This window comes from Cervus elaphus, chromosome 8, assembly GCF_910594005.1.
Source record: "Cervus elaphus chromosome 8, mCerEla1.1, whole genome shotgun sequence".
NCBI classification, from domain to species: domain Eukaryota; kingdom Metazoa; phylum Chordata; class Mammalia; order Artiodactyla; family Cervidae; genus Cervus; species Cervus elaphus.
The window spans coordinates 54,620,310-54,639,821 of record NC_057822.1 but is presented as its reverse complement, the minus strand read 5'-3'; the positions used below and the strand labels follow the sequence as shown (position 1 = coordinate 54,639,821).

Sequence of the window (19,512 nt, the reverse complement as noted above, 5' to 3'; positions counted from 1 at the left end):
TAAGTGTCAGATACAGGTCTGGAATTTAGAAGAGTGGTCTAAGCTGGAGATGGAATTTCGTGAGGGATCAGCCTGGAAGAGTAGATTCAAAGCTGGGGGGAGGTATGTGAGATTGCTCCAGGGGACAGTGAAATGAGAAGGAACCCTAAGGAGCTCCCATTTTAAAAGTAGGATAGAGTAGTTCAGTTCAATTCATTTCAGTCACTCAGTCGTGTCCGACTCTGCGACCCCATGGACTGCAGCATGCCAGGCTTCCCTGTCCATCACCAACTCCTGAAGCCTACCCAAACTCATGTCCATCACATTGGTGATGCCGTCCAACCATCTCAGCTGTTGTCCCCTTCTCCCGCCTTCAGTCTGTTTCCAGCATCAGGGTCTTTTCCATTGAGTCAGTTCTTTGCATCAAGTGGCCAAAGTATTGGAGTTTCAGCTTCAATATCAGTCTTTCCAATGAACACCCATGACTGATCTCCTCTAGGATGGACTGGTTGGATCTTCTTGCAGTCCAAGGGACTCTCAACAGTCTTCTCCAACACAATTCAAAAGCATCAGTTCTTCGGCGCTCAGCTTTCTTCACCGTCCAACTCTCACATCCACACATGACTACTGGAAAAACCATAGCCTTGACTAGACAGACCTTTGTTGGCAAAGTAAGGTCTCTGCTTTTTAATAAGCTGTCTAGGTTGATCATAACTTTCCTTCCAAGGAGTAAGCGTCTTTTAATTTCATGGCTGCAGTCACCATCTGCAGTGATTTTGGAGCCCCAAAAAATAGTCAGCCACTGTTTTCCCATCTGTTTGCCATGAAGTGATGGGACCGGATGTCATGATCTTAGTTTTCTGAATGTTGAGCTTTAAGCCAACTTTTTCACTGTCCTCTTTCACTTTTATCAAGAGGCTCTTTAGTTCTTCACTTTCTGCCATAAGGGTGGTGTCATCTGCATGTCTGAGGTTATTGATGTTTCTCCTAGCAATCTTGATTCCAGCTTGTGCTTCTTGCAGCCCAACATTTCTCATGATGTACTCTGCATATAAGTTAAATAAGCAGAGTGACATATATAGCCTTGACATACTCTTTTCACAACTTGGAACCAGTCTGTTGTTCCATGTCCAGTTCTAACTGTTGCTTCCTGACCTGCATACAGATTTCTCAGGAGACAGGTCAGTCGGTCTGATATTCCCATCTCTCTAAGAATTTTCCACAGTTTGTTGTGATCCATACAGTCAAAGGCTTTGGCACAGTCAATAAAGCAAAAAAGTAGGTGTTTTTTTGAACTCTCTTGCTTTTATGATGATCCAGCAGATGTTGGCAATTTGATCTCTGGTTCCTCTGGCTTTTCTAAATCTAGCTTGAACATCTGGAAGTTCACAGTTCACATACTGTTGAAGCCTGGCTTGGAGAATTTTGAGCATTACTTTACTAGTGAGTGTAATTGTGCGGTGGTTTGAACATTCCTTGGCATTGCCTTTCTTTGGGATTGGAATGAAAACTGACCTTTCCCAATCCTGTGGCCACTGCTGAGTTTTCCAAATTTGCTGGGATACTGAGTGCAGCACTTTTTTTTTTTTTCTTTTATTTATTTATTTATTTTTTATTTGTTGGAAGCTAATTACTTCACAGCATTTCAGTGGGTTTTGTCATACATTGATATGAATCAGCCATAGAGTTACACGTATTCCCCATCCCGATCCCCCCTCCCACCTCCCTCTCCACCCGATCCCTCTGGGTCTTCCCAGCGCACCAGGCCCGAGCACTTGTCTCATGCATCCCACCTGGGCTGGTGATCTGTTTCACCATAGATAATATACATGCTGTTCTTTCAAAACATCCCACCCTCACCTTCTCCCACAGAGTTCAAAAGTCTGTTCTGTACTTCTGTGTCTCTTTTTCTGTTTTCCATATAGGCTTATCGTTACCATCTTTCTAAATTCCATATATATGTGTTAGTATGCTGTAATGTTCTTTATCTTTCTGGCTTACTTCACTCTGTATAAGGGGCTCCAGTTTCATCCATCTCATTAGAACTGATTCAAATGAATTCTTTTTAACGGCTGAGTAATATTCCATGGTGTATATGTACCACAGCTTCCTTATCCATTCATCTACTGATGGGCATCTAGGTTGCTTCCATGTCCTGGCTATTAAAAACAGTTGAGTGCAGCCCTTTCATAGCATCATCCTTTAGGATTTGAAATGGCTGAAAAGTGACCAGAGAAGAGAAAATCCAGCGTAGTATAGTATCGGAAGTCAAAGAAGGGCAGTAATTCAATAAGGTTTGAACCATCATCTCTATCAAAGCCAGTTGAGTGTTAAGATGAGGGTTGTCCATTTACATGGTGTCCTTCCTAATTTTCATTCTTTTGGTGTTAAAATGTCTTTTTATTTAGTAAATGAAAATAGTAGATGGTCAGATTGTTTTATTGTTTGCACTCGGACAGTAAACTGTTGGTAGCCCATACTGGTGACTTCCTCTTCACCTTTTAAGAATGTTTTATTGGCTTTGAGATTTAAAGGTCAGAGAACTATTTGGAGTAGAGCAGGTTTGGCAGCTGATAAAAAAGATCCAGTAAAGAAGGAAAGTTTGAAGTAGATACAGGAGAGTGGAAAAGGCCAATAAAGTGAGATCCCTGGAAACAGATGGAGCTGTCAGCATAAGTGGTAGATTAGGCTTGTGGAAGGAGGAGCATCTTCTCCAATAAAGCAGGTCATTGAGACGCAAGTAGGTAAGTTTTCAGTCATGGTTGGAGGAGTTTGAGAGATTTTCTGTCCATTGGTTTCCATTTTCCTGAGGCATATGAAAGATGGCTTTCTGCTAAGAGTGAGTTGTGGGCTTGGCATGAGGCCATGAGATCTCAGAGCATGGAGAAGATAGGAAATGTTTTGGAGAGTGAGAGGGAGGGAGAGCTGAGGGAACCATGGTGACGTCAGGATACTATTGAGGCTGGTAGCTGGGGATATATAGTGATGACAGTTTGTTCTGTTGGGCCTCCCACCACACCCCGCGTCCTATGGCTGCATTCCAAATTTGGGTTTGCAGAATATCAGGCAGGATTTTTAGAGTAATTACCAGAAACTGATTTTAACAGCAGGGTTGGAAATCTACTTTAAACCCCGCCTACATAGAAGGCAAGTTTTTAGGGTCTTTTAGATCTAAAAGATCTTTTTGTTTGTTTGTTTTTAGAATTTGGTTCTATTTAAAGAATTTTCAACTAATATAGATTACACTAACAAGTGAATTCTGGGTATAATTTTGTCATGTCCATCTTCTTTGCTTCACAGAATAAAGTATTACTAATAAGAATTATAAATGTTTTAATATAGGTAAGTGTAAGCAGTCTTATGATAAGGTCTAATTATGTGTATATCTAATGTTACTTTGCTTTAGTATTGAAGATCTTTAAAAAAAATCCTATTCTCCAGGAACTGCTTATATTGTATGCTGGAGGAACATTGTCTCATAACTTGAATAGTAGTCAAAACGTCTGTGAAAGCATTTTGAAAAGTTGAAAGCACTAGAGAAACAGATATTTTTAATGTACCTGTTGTCTGTTGTCTATAAACACACATGTTGGACTTTTCAAAATAAAAGTGTGAAATGAACATTAAAGGATATAGAGAATTAAATATGACTCTCTGGAGACTGATGAAAATGAGGGGTATTTTTTTCTCTGATAGCAATCAGTAAGGATGTATTGTGGTTGAATAGCTGTAGAATAGTCATGTATGCATACACTGGTTGTGGTGGGAGTGGTCAAGGCATGCAAAGGAGTGACAGGTCCTTCAATTCTAAAGTGAAATAATTCTGTCTCTCTTGCTGCCAAAACTTTGTTTCAATTCTTATCAGAAAGAGAACATTATCTAGGAACTTGTTTGTGTTTCCTTATTTTTAATTTATACCAAACAGTGTAGCATCTTATAATTCCAATGGCCCTGATTCTGATTTTTTAAAAAGTAATATATACAAGCATTTGGTGAACAGTTTCCTTTTATTCTCATTCTCTGTTTTTAGTTTCTTTGATTCTTTTGGGTTTTACATATTTGTCTTTTTAGTTAATAATAATTGTAAATAAGCATGACACTTGATCATGCCACAAGTGTGGCACCTTGTTCTCTATCTGAACACTAATGAATGCTAACTAATCTTCGTGGGGTTTTATAAATATTCATTTTTATAAGGGAGGAAGAGACACAGGAAGATTGTGAATATAAATGAAATTTTGATAGTTTTCAATGCAGTGCAAATACTCTTAGGTCTGCGACATGGAAAATGCACTTTGTTCTTCAAAGGCATAGCTGTCTTTGCCCTGCTCATTTCTGTTTTTCTCCTATTTGCTGCTTGCTTCTTAATTAGAGTGCTCTGTCAGCCCACACAAAGATATGTTGTGAGTTACTTTTATACTTGGATATAAAAGGAGGGTTGCTTGTGAGCCCAGTGATATCATTTTAGACCATTCATTGGCATTTACCAGAATAATATAAGCCACTGAGATAAGAAGTTCTTTGCTGCCAGCACTGTCTGTAGCAGTCATACTTGCTCTATTCACATTAACCCAAAACTTATATTTCATTTTTAGAGACTTGAAGAATGAAGATACCTTGTTTTTTTCTTTTTTGGCATTGATATACTAAATTGAGTGATTTGTCTTGTTCCCTTATTTTGTCTTCAGTTTAAAAAGTACCTCAATAGAAAATTAGTATCTCTGATTTCTCTATTAAATTGCTCTTTAGTTGCTATTTTCTGATTTTCCATCACAACATATTTTAGTCTTGGTTCCATATTGGTGAGGAAATCTCATCTCAGGTGTTGTCAGGAAATCTCTTGGCCCAGTGAATACTGAGTAGAGGTTGAGAGAACACTGACCTTGGCGTCAGGCAGACTGGGCCTGAGCCCTCATTCTGCCACTTTGCCAGCATTATTCCCTTGCTCACGTTCCTTTGAATAATAATAGGACAATAACACTTTAAAGCACTTATTTCAGTCAAAGGAGAGTAGGTGCTACATATTAGCTATTTTGCTATAAATAATACATAATCCCAAGTATTTTGTCTTCATGGGTCATTACATTTCTTTGATATAATTGTGACTTAGTTTAAGTGTAAGTAAAATTATTTCAAATTATTCTCCTCATTGAGAAATTTTGAAAATGGTATGTTAAGAGAGTTTATCACTTGACTGATCAAGAGCAAAAATGCAGTGTTTGGAGCTGCCATTTTGAGGTTATATTTTGTAAGTGAAATTTCTCTCTCTTTTTTTTTTTTTAGAGTAGAATTTGTAGTTTATTCTTCTCTACTAAAATTATGGTATGAGAATCTCCTGCATTTGTATAGAAATTTGAAAATATGGTCAGGAAATTACAGAGCTGTTACTCCCATGAAGGATTTTCTCCGATCCTCCGATCCTGTCAATTGGATTAGTTCTGTCTATATATATAGTAACAGTTGTCCCTTGGTGTCCTCGGAGATTGTTTCCAGGATTCCTCCTTGTCCCACTGCAGATACTAAAATCCGAGGATGCCCAAGTCCCTTATAGTCAGCCCTCTGTATCCACATATGCGGAACCCGTGGGTATGGAAGGCCAGCTACATATTAATAAATGTGTCTGAATAAGTAAGTCATTGGAAAGCTTAGGAACATGTGGCCGCATACTCAGCCTATAATTTTATTTTATACGTGCATATGAATGTTAAATAAACTCAGCAGTAAGGGAAAGAGAATATCTTTGATCACACACATGTTGTAATGGTTTATATTTCTACCCTCATCAGCAAGTGATTAATTTACATTTGCTGGAAACTTAAAGTTTTTCCTCAACTACACTATATAGCAGGCTTGTATTTTTAAACCTCACCTTAAAAATATTTATGAAAGGCTGAAAATTTATTTTCATTTAGAGGCTATAAAAGGCCAAGTTTGAAGTAAACGTTTAAAACAAAACTGGATGTGGAGTGATGATGGTTTATTTAACAGATGGAGAAGAGTGTCTGTTCCACAGCAACAGATACTGTAGTGAGCTAGAAACAAGAGAGCAGCTTACATCAAACCGAACGTGGTAGCAACAGAAGGATTGATTTTCGGTTACCTGCTTTTTTCATTAAAGCCTTTCCAAAAGGGTGAATTTGTTCTCTGTATGAAGACAGAGACTTAGTGATTAAAAAAAAAAAAAAAAAAAGGCAAGGTTAAACCACAGTTTTTGCAGTTGGTGATAGAATTGGAAATAAAACACTTGGAATAAAGTGTCACGCCAGGGTTACCAGCCTTCCCTCCCTCCCTCATCATCTCCTTTCCCATCTCTGCTCCTGCCCTTCGTGTTTCCTCCCTTCTTTGCAGTATTTAGCAAAGAATCTTTATGGATTAAAGCTGAGTTGCTGATTAGTCTCTTAGTTGACTTCTGTCCTTTGGATAACAGTCTGTGTGTAGGGATTCACATTACCATGGTCTACTTGTACACAGTTGAGAATGTATCCCAGCTACATTACTAATTCATGTGCTATATGGCCGTGAGCCAAGGCCTTTAACCTCAGTGCTAGTAATAAATACCAGTTTATCTATAATATTTTACGAACCAGCCCATCAGAGATGTTTGAAAAGAATTATAATTTTTTAAATATTTACTTTTTCAAGGTCACTCACTATATAAATACAAAGTAATATGCTTATATAATTCTCTTAATTGCTACTTATACAGAATCAGGGTATTTGGAAGACACAAAAGCCAGACAATTCAGCTTTTAAATAGGCTCAAAATAAATAGGAGGATGATAGGACTAAAGAGAGGAATGTTATGTTTTAGGCTTGTAAAATTGATAGAATCTATAACTGCTTCTAGCTTTTTTAGGAAAATGTATGATTTTGATATGCCAAGCATGCCTGTGTTAAATGAACTCATGTGAACTGTAACATTTTTGTTCCACTCTTGTCATAACTTTGTACGAATAAACTAAGAAGGTTGTCTGGTTCTGGCAGGTTCTGAGAAAAGATATTTGGTAAGGAAAATGTAGTAGTACTGGGAAGTCTGCAATATGAAAGGAGAACTTAACATTTAATTTCTAAATTTTTAGTGGCTGCCTGCCCAAGTGAAGTTCTTTTTACTAGGGGGAGGCATATATGAAACAGCCCTTGATTTATATAGACTACTGTTCTGCTGTATAAGCTGTTTCTTTGTACCGAAGAATGATTTGTCAAAGAACAGGTTCCATGCCTCTGGCAGTTACTGTTAGTTAATTCACTGTTTTCTGAACTCTGGCCTTCTTGACAGGTATTTTAAAATTTACATAACTCAGGTATCCATTGGGAAATTAGAATGAGGATTGATCAGTAGTTAGCACACATGCATCCTTCACAGCAGTTGGCTTAGAGTTGGATGAGTCATAGGATGTCCTCCTCCTCTAGTTTGGTTTGTCACAGTAGTCATTCCTGAGTATGTCCGTTTGAGTAGAATTCATGGAATGCTTTTAACAGATCATGAAGTGGACTGTCCCTAAGGGAAATAACGCTCCATCTACTGTCTCAATACAGTTAAGCTGTTCCATTTTCTTTCTTGGCATTCTACTCATATCTCATTTATGCAAACCTTAAAAATATAGGTGATTATTTGCTAGAGTAAAGAAGTGTTTGTACTTCCAATTTTAATTGGTGCCCACTGTGCCTTCTAGTGTTTTTCTGTCTTGGAGTGAATGACACTTGTGTTATATTTCCCTCTGAGCTGAAACATGCTTGTGAATAAAGTGTTAGTAGCATACCCTCAAGAAACTGATTATACTCTAAAATCAGCCTTTCTTGGGCCTTATTAATAAGGAATTTTCAGGAATTCCCTGGCGGTCCAGTGGTTAGGACTCTGCATTTCCACTGCAGAGGACAAGGGTTCAATCGCTGGTCAGAAAACTAAGAACCCTCAAGCCATGCAGCACAGCCAGATTTAAAAATAAAATAAATTTTCTTTTAGCATTTTGGAAATATTAAATAAGTGAATAAGTGGTACATATTACATAAATAAAATATTGTCAAACTTGCTTGGTCTAAATTCAGAATTTTAAAAAGGGATGTGGTTCATGCAAACAGTCACTGAAATACATCAGGGGTTTTTTGCTTAGGATAATAAATTTTAAAGAATAAGAACAATGAGTAGCTAGCATATCAACGGTATGCTCATTGGAATTCTGGATTACTCTTGAGTAGTGGGAGAGATGAGAAACACAAATACACTATATGTGGTAGTGTCATGGTGAGGCAGATATAATGGAAAGAGATGACTTCTGATTTAAGGAATTGGCATAGGTCTTACAGAGAAGGGGTTAAGAATAACACTGCGGTGAGAAATGGGTGGAGAAAAGATGCTTTCAGGAAATTAGTGTGTATGTCAATACTGTAGTTTAGTAGGAGCAGAGGTATCTAACTGATTATGATTACTCCTTGGCACATGCTGTCAAAGCTCTGTGTGGGTAACCAGCAACAAGCTACATGGGTAGTAGATGCTAGATGGGATGCTTGGCGAAGGGGCTTTCAAGCTAGCCCTTGAAGAAAGGGAAGGATTTGATTAGAAATCTCGATGTTCCAATGAAAGGGGCATAGGCATAAGATAGAAACCAAGGTAGTAAGATAGACCAGTTTTACTCTGTTGAGTTTGAGAGAGACAAAGCCAGCTACGCTGAAGAATCTTGAATGCAAGGATAATGAACTTAAAATTATCAGGAATGATTTGGGAACTTCTTTTAATACTCCCTTGGCTGAGAAACATTTAGAGATCACAGCAATATTTTGAGAAGATGATTGGACATATGTGGGCAAGTTTTGGAGGGCGAAAGGACTAGAAGCAGAGGCACCAGCTGGGAGGACTACATAAATGCGCTGATATTTAAGAAGGAAAAGTCAAGGAGGTAGGAGAATCAGTAATGATTACAACTTAATCAAAATGGTGGTAGCGATCTGTGTATTTGCTTTGGGAGAGAATATTAATTTAGTCTGTCAACACTTTTTTAATTGAAATACAATTGACATATAGCATTGGGTAAGTTTAACTCACACAGTGTGTTGATTTGAGTCAAATGAGTACTTACGTGTAATAGGCACTGGGCTATGAGAAAGGCAAAATACGGGGTCTCTGCCCAGATGGACCTTTTGTTTAGTGAGGGAGACAAGAAACCTGTGTGTGTGCATGTGTGTGAGAAAATAAGTCCTCTGAAGAGAGAAGCAAGGTTAGGGATAAGGAGTGATGAAAAAAAGAGGGCAGTGTTTTAGGGTGGGTGAGAGAACATTTGAGTAGAGACCTGAGTGAAGTGAGGAGTGGAGACTTCTCACCATCTGGGGAAAGAGTGTCCCCGGCAGCAGCACTGCACATGTAGGCCTGAGCACCCCTAGGGCCAGCAAGAAGCCTGCCTGGCTGGAGACAGCTGCAAGGGGCAGCGCTGTAGGGAACGAGATGCACAGTGTAACCAGGAGCAGGACATTTAGTGTCCTGAAAGCCATGCTAGAGAGTTTGGATTTTATTCCCGGTTTGATGGAAAGTCACTGGGAGTGCCATGTGTGCTTTCAAAAGATCCCTGTGGCAGCCAAGTTGAACATGTGGAAACAGGAGGCAGTCCTCCAGGTGAGAGAAGGTGGTGACTCAGAGCCGAGGGTGATAGTAATGGAGGTGGTGGGAGTCCAGATATAGTTTGGAGGTGGAGCAAAATTATTAGAGCTAGGTGTGGCTTATGTGAAGTAGAATCCAGGAATACCCACAGAGTTTATGTAGTTGGTTTGTGGAAGTTAGAGAAAGCTAGTTCTGCCTCTTGGTGTAAGCAGACCCTCAGCACGTTTGTGTGAGGAGGACTCCCTTCCTCCCATAGACACCTGGGCACTGGGCCCCACAGCTAGGGGAAAGGAGCACGGACTGAGTACCCTTGCTTGGCGAGGCATACTTGTGGGGGGCTCAGGCCATGCTATCCAATGCAGCAGCCCTGAATCATGACTGTTTCTGGCCTGAGCAACTGGGTGAATTGTAGTATCATCGGAGGGACTCGGGAAGAGAAGCTGACTTGAGGTGAGGGAAAGTGGTGGAAATCAAGTTCTATCTTTAGCTGAAGTCTGAGATGCATATTAAACATCCTAGAGGCAATGCCAAGTAGACAGATGGATGTGGACTTTTGGAAGCCAGGTAAGGAGTCATCAGGGATGCAGACAGGTTTGCTGTTTTTGTGTTTGAAATGACAGCATAACAAGCAAGTGGAGCTCTAGAACCCAGGTTTGAGAACAAAGATTTAATTAAAGATGCAGACTGGGAAGTCATCCTGCCCACAGGGATATATGAAACATTTGAGGAAAATTATATTGAAAAACAAGAAGGTGGAGACCACTTTTGGAGTGTTACCAGGCAGTGAAAAATGGGAAATGACTGCAGAGCGGCCAGCATGGGGGAGAGCCTGGTAATCAGCCTGCTGGAAGACAAGGAGTGGGGGTGGGGCGTGTTGGAGCGATCAGAAAACTTCCAGGCTGAGGGAGGCTGCTAAAGCTTGAGGGCACTGCTGAGAGGGAGTGGCGGGTGTGAAGGGGATTTGCAGGGGATTGAAAACACACTTTCAGAAAATATGCACTGAGAGGAGGCAACAGGGGGTTGTATATTGGTTTTTCAAAATAGGATGGTCGTGTCTGATTAAGGCAAAGGTAAGGGAACCAGTGAAGGAGGGACAGAAGAGAGCGTAGATACTCAGCCAGTATTTTGCACAACAGAGGAAGGAGAGGTGAAAACAATTTATCGTCTTAATAAAGTTGTGGTTAGGGTCATCTGTTATGGGGTCACCATTGGTAATAAAGATCTGAAGAAAGTATGAAAGGGAACCAACCAATAAGGGGGAAAAAATGGTCAAGCAGCGATGAAAGACTGGTTGGAAATGACGGAGAATCATTTGTAATAGTCCGTCGTGTTTTTCTGTGTGCCCAAGAGCACAAGGGAGTTGAGAATTACAAGTTGATCCAATTAAGAAAGAAGGGCGCCTGGAGCAGCGGTTCATAACCTGTAGGCGTGCACATCAGAAGCAGCCGGAAACTTTCAAATTATACAGACTGAGGTGTGGGAATAGGATGGTTGCAATGGGAAGAGAGATGCTTACATATACTTTTAAAACATTCTGGGTGATTCTCTTAAACTCCTATCCTCTCTCCACCACGCCCCCCCCCCCCCCCCCCCACACACACATTTGAAAACAGTTCTGGACTTGATGTTAGTAGGTTGACATGGTGCAAGCTGGGTAGGAGCAGTGAAGAGTAGCTGGAAGGGAAGCAAATAGACTGAAAGAGTTAAGAGTAAGGTTTTCTGGAATGATCTTAATAACAGTAACTACTAGTAAAATTTACAGGTGGGGTGTGCTCAGCTGGTTAAGTTCCTGTTCTGCAGAACTTTACAGAGCTTTTCATATGCACATGAATCTCTAAGAAGGAATTTAGTATTTTAAGAAAATAGCTAGCCAAGGAACCCTTTTTTTCATGGTACCTTTGGACTAGTTTCTACTTGAAAACATTTTGAAATTGCTGAATTAGAGAAGTCCTGCGATAGTTCGTTCTAGTTTAAGAGTTCACAGGTTGTGGGAAAGGGAAGCTGTAGTGGAAAGGTAACCTGTCCAGGTTAAAATCTAGAAAACACAGCTCCCAGGGTATGGAATCGCTGGGTTACTTCCCATTCCAGCAGGTCAACTGTTTTCTACCATTGAGTCCAGTGTCAGTTGGATCATCTGTATGAATGTTCAAGTTGCAAAGTTTAAAAGGGGATTTATGAACTATTTACAAACAGTGTACATTTAATACTTAGGTTTCTCAAAAACAGTATTGGATAAAGTCTTTATGAAAGAGACCAAAATCCAATGGCCTTTTAGGGTAACTAGCCTTTCCCTTAATTAATGACAAGAAAGTGGATAATATTAAAAGAAGATACACTTTGATGTCTAGGAGCACTCCATGTCAGCAACTTAGTATTTTGGGAATTTATCCACCTTTTGGGCTGAGGCAGAATCACAGGCTTTGGGAATGCTGCCCTGCCCCTATTTGTACTGCTTGGGCATTGAACTGAATACTACCTTTCCAGGGAAGTCCTATTCTTACAGTTTGAGATGATTAATACCAATTGTTGTCTCTAAAGATTTCCGAAGAAACCAGTGATTGGTGAGGACAGGGATTGTTGGCAGGAATTAGACATTTATATAGCATGACTTAGTTTTTAACAATGATGTGATAGGAATTTTAGAGTATACAAGTCAGCTCCCAGCACTGAGACATACTAAATGAAAAAGGTTCCAGTTTTCAGTTGTCCCAATTGTATGTTTTCCAGGTCACAAGTTTCCATTCTTTTGTGCCAATGATAGCATTCCATTCTTTCCCTCATGTATCTTTAATGTTGGACTTCCCCTCATAATCCTCTATGAAAAAAGAAAACACATGTGCCTTCTTTTTGCTTACAGCAGTATCCTTGTGATAAATTTGTATGACCCCACTGAAGTGTTCAAAGCACGTGGAAATCACTTACTGGTGACAGTTGTGCATTCTACGTATTGATTTTCCTCTGGATGCCTGAACTCTCTTTTCTTCACAGGTAAAGTCAGTGATAAACCTTTTGTTTGCTGCATATACTGGAGATGTGTCTGCACTTCGAAGGTATGTTAACAGGGTAGCATATGGTTTACAGATGTTTATGAAATTGCTTCTGGGGAGAGGGCCATTTTAAAGCTAAGTGAAGTTTCACTTACATTTCCCTCTAATAATAATAATCCAAACAAAGTTATATTAAGTTTCCCCTTCCAGTGCCTTAGTCTTGCTGTAGTCTACTTCCTAGAAATGTCCAGTCCTCTGTTTTCCCAAGTGTAACTGTTCAATCTGGCCGATTGGTATTAGTGTTTTACTGGAATTGGACAATGCCTTCTCAATCCCCATCTACCCATCATCATTCTCCATCTTTGGAGGTGAGTGAGGTGGGCAAATAGGAACACTTGATGATCTGCAGATCCCCAGGCTGGAAAGGTCACAGAGGACTATAAACTTCAGATGGTAAATGTTTCCTCTTACCCAAAAAGAGCAAAAGCTAAAGAAGAGCGGTGAGGTGGCATTTACCTAAGGCATCAATGTACTAGTTGAACAGGGTCTCCATTAGTGAGCCTAGTGAAGGATGACACCTTTCTCACAGGACCTTCAGTTGAACTGATGGACGAAATGTTAGAGGCGAATTAATATAAACAGCTATGCTTACAAATTTTCAGGTTTGCTTTGTCAGCCATGGACATGGAACAGCGAGACTACGATTCTAGAACGGCACTCCACGTAGCTGCTGCGGAGGGTAATATATGAACCACTCGTTTATTTATTTATTTTTTTCAAACTTAGTTTCTACTTAACACTAAAACCTGCTTGATTTACTTTGGCTGTAGGTCATGTTGAAGTTGTTAAATTTCTCCTGGAAGCCTGCAAAGTAAATCCTTTCCCCAAGGACAGGTGAGCCCTCATGTTAATTTCTAACATGTAGTTGGCAGACCAGGCTTTTTAATCATACAGGGCTATAATAGTTAAATGATGGGTGTATTTAAACCCACACTGTATATGTTGGAGATGAACTTGCTTTGAAGCCTTATAAAGGGAACAAACAAAACCTTGTTGCTATTCAGTAGATCATTCTTTCTCCTAGATCCTCTTGTTTACCTAAGGGAGTTCTCTTAGAGTTATCTTGGTTAGTCTGTCAGTGAGTATATTGTGTGAGAAAACAAGTCTTGGTGTTTGTTAAGATAAAATAGGAATTTTGTCCTCGTGGGGCTTTTGCCTACCCCAGGCAGACAAGATAAACATTTGCAGGAGTATATTAAAATGTGTAAGGAGATTACTGTTCTAGAACTCTATTGGAGTTTGTTGAAATTCCTGGATTTGGTTGGAGTCAGTTTTAGAAAGCTTCATGGAAGTTGAATTTTAACCAGTGCTCTGGGAAAGAGATGAGATTTGAGGGCACAGAAGGAAGAGAGGGGTGGTCTATCTAGAGTGGAGAGATCAGCCTGGGATATGTTCTGCTCCTCTCCTCTGCCTTCTGGTCCACATGGCAACTTGACATTCATCCTGCAGTAAATACTGTTCAGAAGGTGGATGGCCGGGAGAGGGTTATGAGTGCAGTTTAGGTACATACACACGCTCGAAGTAAACCCTGCACTGATATGCTGGCATGTTATATAACTGGAGTTACATAACTGGGTGAGTCAGTGAGTAAGGAGAATAAAGGCCTAGAAGAATGGAAAAAAATATTTGGTGCGAGAGGTTTGATACGTGTGATTAGGAGTTTGGATTGGATCTTTGAGGACTATATGAAGTAACTTTGGAGCAAGTTGATTATTTTCTAGCTATTAGATCTTTCTGTTTCAGTAAAGTTTTACTATTTTTCAAATCAGTGGTTTGGGTTTTATTAGTTCAGCTTGCAGGAAATGCAGGAAAGTTATGACATCAGTGTCTGAGAACTGTTAGCAATTTGGTAAGTGTGGTAACTCTCTGATTACCACAATCATGATCTTTATTGGTAATATTCTAAAACCTCATGTTCGGGAGACAGTTCTCCCATTTATCCCCAAATGTAATGTCCACATCAGCTCTTTTTCCAGAGCAAGGAACTGAAGAGGGTGTTTTCTCCTTGCTCCCAGTGTTTATAATCCCAAGGAAAACACTGTTTAACACAGGCTAGACATATTTACTATGCCTTGCATGATTAAGAATCAAAATGTTTTGTTTTGGTTTTTGCCCTAAATCGACCTCTAGGAATGTGAAACTAGAAGCACCCATCTGAGAGGCAAAACTTAGTTCAGTAACTAATGTGGTAACTGGTTATTCAACGTTTTGAGAATGTAAGCTAGACGAACACATCTTTGTTTTTCTATTTCATAGAATCAGTATCACCTCAAATTGGTAAAACAGGCTTGAGCAAATTTAGTGTATAGAGTTGATATTTTGCATTACTTCATGGAAAACAAGAGTCTTTAAAAAAAAAAAAAAGAGGTAACCGTTTTCCCAGAAAGACAGGTAATTATATGCTGTAGATGATTGAAAAGTTACCCCATCTCCCAGTTTCAGATCACTGACTCCCTAACTTAATGAAGGCTAATGTAGAAGTAAAAGGCAACTTAATTCAGCAGTTTTTTGAGACACACGTTTGTGTTAAATGTTACTTGCATATAAAAGGTTACTTACCTGATTTGAAAAATTAAGAACAGGCTACCAAACTATTAAAAAATATTTTTAAAAGAGATTACTTAAAAAACTTTTAGTTCTACATTGGGACCCCACTGAGAAGGTAAAAGGTTAAGAACAAAGAAAGAAGGAAAAGCAGAAGCTTGTGAGAGTGGCATGTGAAAAAATGGAATCAGAGAGCCTACCAGCCACGGCGAAGTGACCTAATAGGGAGAGGATGGAAGAGAAGCTTAATAGTTTGTGAGGAACTGGGGAGGTAATTATCATGCTCTGTCATTTACTTGGGTTGTTACAGTTATACAGTGTTGACTCCTCTTCCAAAAGGCTAATTAGCAGATGAAGCACTGCTGGCAGCTCGTCCTTTCTCATCTTCAGTAGTCGTCCTCTACACGGCTCTCAAGAGCACAGCCCAGAAGCACACTTCCGGTGGAATGAGTAGCTCTTCTGTTGTGGAGTGGGTCCAGTTGAGTCCCTAAAGTCCCATCCTTACCAGAGATGATGAAAATGTCAGTTCCTCTGAGGCCAGTCTTGCTCCTCCAATGTATATTTGAGCTCTAATAAGACCATGGTTATTTCCAGGCTTTGGAGATTCACTGTGATTTTACATTGACAGGAACACAAATTTTCTATCAAAGGCTAGGGTGATGGATGTTACACAACTGAGTTTTCTTTGCACATTGTATTTAAAGAGTGATCCCTTAGGCTTTTCATGAAGGTAAAATTCAGGAATAGTAGAGGAATCCTTCTTACCTGTCAACACTAGAATTTCCCCTCCATAAGCACTTAGTATGAATAAGACCCTTTTGCAGAAGATGGTTTTCTCTTCCTCCCCATATCCCAACTTGTCTCTGAGACCACTTTTTGGATTATAAATCTCTTTCTGCATTTTTTTCAGTATTACTTGTAATACTGTGTAAATAGCTAAATTTGAATGGCCCTTTAACCTGCATTTAAAATCTAAGATTATCATCTTTGTACAGAAATTCCCTAATGACCCTGTCTGTGCTGTGCTACTTGTTTAGGTGGAATAACACTCCCATGGACGAAGCGCTGCACTTTGGGCACCACGACGTATTTAAAATCCTGCAGGAATACCAAGTCCAGTACACGCCTCAAGGAGATTCCGACAATGGAAAGGAGAATCAAACGGTCCATAAGAATCTCGATGGACTGTTATAATAGTCTTAAGCCCAAGATTTAAATCACTTACCTATGTAATTGTGGAAAATGATTATGAAGAACGTGTGTATTCCTATCTGGTAGTGATGTATATTTTACAACATTGGTCATTTCAGTGTTACTGGAGTTTCTTCATTGTGCGCACAGGACAAATCTGATCTCTTTGGGAAAAAATAGAAATAAAACAATCTCCCTACATAATGTGAGCAATATTTACCTCGTGCATTGTATAATTTGATGTAAAAGATACATTTACCAATGCTAGCTTTACTGTGTGGTCTTCATGATTTTTGTGTATTTTGTGAATTTTACAGTTTATGGTGATCTACTGATATGCATTTATAAATTAAACTCTATTGTACAGTTTGTCCGAATGGGTCAAGGCTACCTTTAGGCAAGACAGTGTAATTTTCATGACTTCAAATACAGATTTAGTTTGAGTGAACAACTATATGCACTTATGGTTATGAGTTTAAAATGTCCCCCATCACCCTAGCTTCATGATGTGACTCTCAAAATTATAATCGTTAACAACTGTTAGTAGGATAGACCAATTCTGATTAGACCTTATCAGGGAATCTGTTTAAGGTATGTTTGGTGACCAAAACATATGTGTGAATGTAGTTAAAATATTTTGGAAAGAATTTCCTTTTTCTATATCCCCTCAGACCAGTTTCTTTTCCAGACGTTTAGCTTTTTGCCTTTCCTTTAGCTGGGAAAGTGGGTGCTGGCATACTATGCAGTTTTCATGTTTTCCACAATAAAACAGAAAATGCCTCCTGTATCTGGCATCCGAGCTGTAACTATGCCATTTGTCTACAGGAGATGAACCAGAGACAAATTACTAAGCTAAATACAAATTAGTCCCAATTCATCAGCCAGTAAAAGGAAGGGATGTGCTCCGACAGCTCTTTAAGAAGATATTTTTCAGCTTTCAGGATAAATTCAGACGTGCTCTAAGCTACCAAAGTTATTATGAAGGTATGGGAACTGCTACCAAGAACATTTGTTTTAAAACCTGTCATTAAAAGTCTGCATCAAGGTATCTATTCTGTTTAGGGGATCACTAGACCGCTCCTGTTTTCTCCTGTTTTTCTACTGTATATTTTTGGTGGACTTTACAGTTCAATAATAAGAAAAGGCTATTTAAAATCAAAATCCATCATTTGTCTTGGGGAGAAACTGCACATATACATTATCCTGTCATACCTCAGAGGTATAAAAGGGTATGTTAATGAGGATTTCTGAAATTAAATACACACACACAAATGGACTTCTCTGAAGCTGTGTTTAGTGAAATGAGTAGAATCCTCAGCTACGTGAATGCTGGCTGTTATGTTAATATAACAAATCCCTTTTTCTTCCCCTTTCTGTCAGCACACACTGCTGCTTCCAGGCTATATCATGCCCAGTGGCTCCAATCCCACTCCAGCGGCCTCCAAATGTTTCAATTACTGCTCCCAGTCTAATCAGTAACTTCTGCCATTGTCCCCTTATTGCCTAGGCAGCACCTCGGCAGGTGGAACATGGCGAGTGTTCCTTAACAGAGCTGCATCAGGCACGATGCCACTGTCAAGTTTGTGCTTCTGTGTGGAGTATGGTGGGTGGGCGTTCCTGCCCCATGGGTCTGTCAGACATGTAGACAGGTAGTATTTGTAAAATGCTGCAGAGGAACAGCATTATTCCCAAAGATATCATGGGGTAGACACTCTGTAATCGAAATGATTTGAAATAATTGCTCCAACAGCAGCCTGCTCTGTGTGAATTAAATGAAACATTAAGATAGTTCAGTTACGTGACTTGAAGACTGCCAATGATTTTGAGAATTTTTGTTCTGTTACTTGGGAACAAAGCGTTTTCATCTTCTCAGATCAAGACTATTCTGTGCAATCTTTGTGGTTTAGTTAAATGTGCCCTTATTTACCCATGATGTTATTTATGACTGTAGACTGGGTCTTGCTCTGCTATTTGCTATTGGCTGGTAATAATAATGAACACGTTTCACTTAAATGCTTTTAACTCTGCTGTTAAGTGCTGCCATCAGTATGCTCCAAAGATCTTTTTATTCTGGCTTTAGGATCATATGTGCTTTTTCAGTACCACAGAGCTCTATATGGTGGTGTTTCTTTAAAGCTTGTATACACTGTTGTTTTTGCTGGTCTCCGTTCTAATGATCTCATCTCTTGAGTGTAATGTGCTGTACCCCACTGCTGCCCATCCTGCCCTTCAGCTGCAGAACTAGATCAGCTATTGACCATTTGATGCTGTTATCTGCCTGGCAGGAATTGAATGACCTGATGCTGGATTTAGGTTCTTTCTGGGGATTGTACAGTTATGAATGTATTTGCTTCCAGAACCTCCCAAAGTGAATCTAATCTTAAAACTGTAAGTTGTAAGTATTCTGAAATTGGAAAATATTTATTTTAATTGAAATCAGGTAGTGTTGCTTTTTACAGCTTAATAAATACATGTATCAAAAAAACCAAAAATGATTCTTTTAAAAAAAAGGTTTTCTCTTACATCACTGGGTTGGGAACTCCACTGAACACAGGAGCTGCACCTGGGCATTTTTCATGCCTCCATGGACCCAGGTACTATGCCAGGAGTAGGGCACTACTGCAGTAGGGTTACTGCAACGATCAGGATGAAAATTCTGGAAGCAGTTCATCCCTGAAGGTGAGAAGATGCACAGACGTTTCTAGTCCTCTTAGAAGCTAACACTGTCCTTTCACAGGAGGTGCTCAGTGAATATTTGCTACATTGAAATCTTTCACTAGGAGGGTTTGAACCTCTTTTAATGAAAAGAGAGGGTATTTTCACAAATGTCTTGGCATCTATTTTGGGAACTGAACTCAGTGCTGCCATACTGGAGTCTAAGCAGGACCAGCTGGTCGTGGCAGCCCCCACCTGGGCCATGCATGTATGGAATGGCGTTCACTCCCAGAGCCAGAAACCCCTGGTTCAGGGTTAGCACATGGTCTTTTAACCACAGGGAAGGTACATAAACACCACGAATGCCATGGCTGTCCATTTTCAACAATCAAAGATGTTTGTGACAAAGTAATCTGCTTTGCTATAGCAGTCAAACAGTTTGTCTGTATTACTGACATTTTACAACTGGAAGAGACATCCAAAATCTCTCCCCTCACCCTTTCTTGG

The 19,512-nt window shown here is 39.6% G+C and overlaps 1 protein-coding gene across 2 annotated transcripts in view; it reads left to right on the top strand.

Moving 5' to 3' along the window:
• Positions 1-18,842, top strand: part of GLS (glutaminase) — an 87,455-nt gene extending 68,613 nt beyond the window's left edge. For both annotated transcript variants that reach the window (XM_043910544.1, XM_043910547.1), the window contains 4 exons: positions 12,557-12,618; positions 13,218-13,294; positions 13,386-13,449; positions 16,197-18,842. In XM_043910544.1, coding sequence (XP_043766479.1) covers positions 12,557-12,618; positions 13,218-13,294; positions 13,386-13,449; positions 16,197-16,353 — 360 coding nt within the window. In that variant the 3' untranslated portion in view covers positions 16,354-18,842. The remainder of the gene's footprint in view (positions 1-12,556; positions 12,619-13,217; positions 13,295-13,385; positions 13,450-16,196) is intronic.
• Positions 18,843-19,512: the final 670 nt, after the last annotated feature.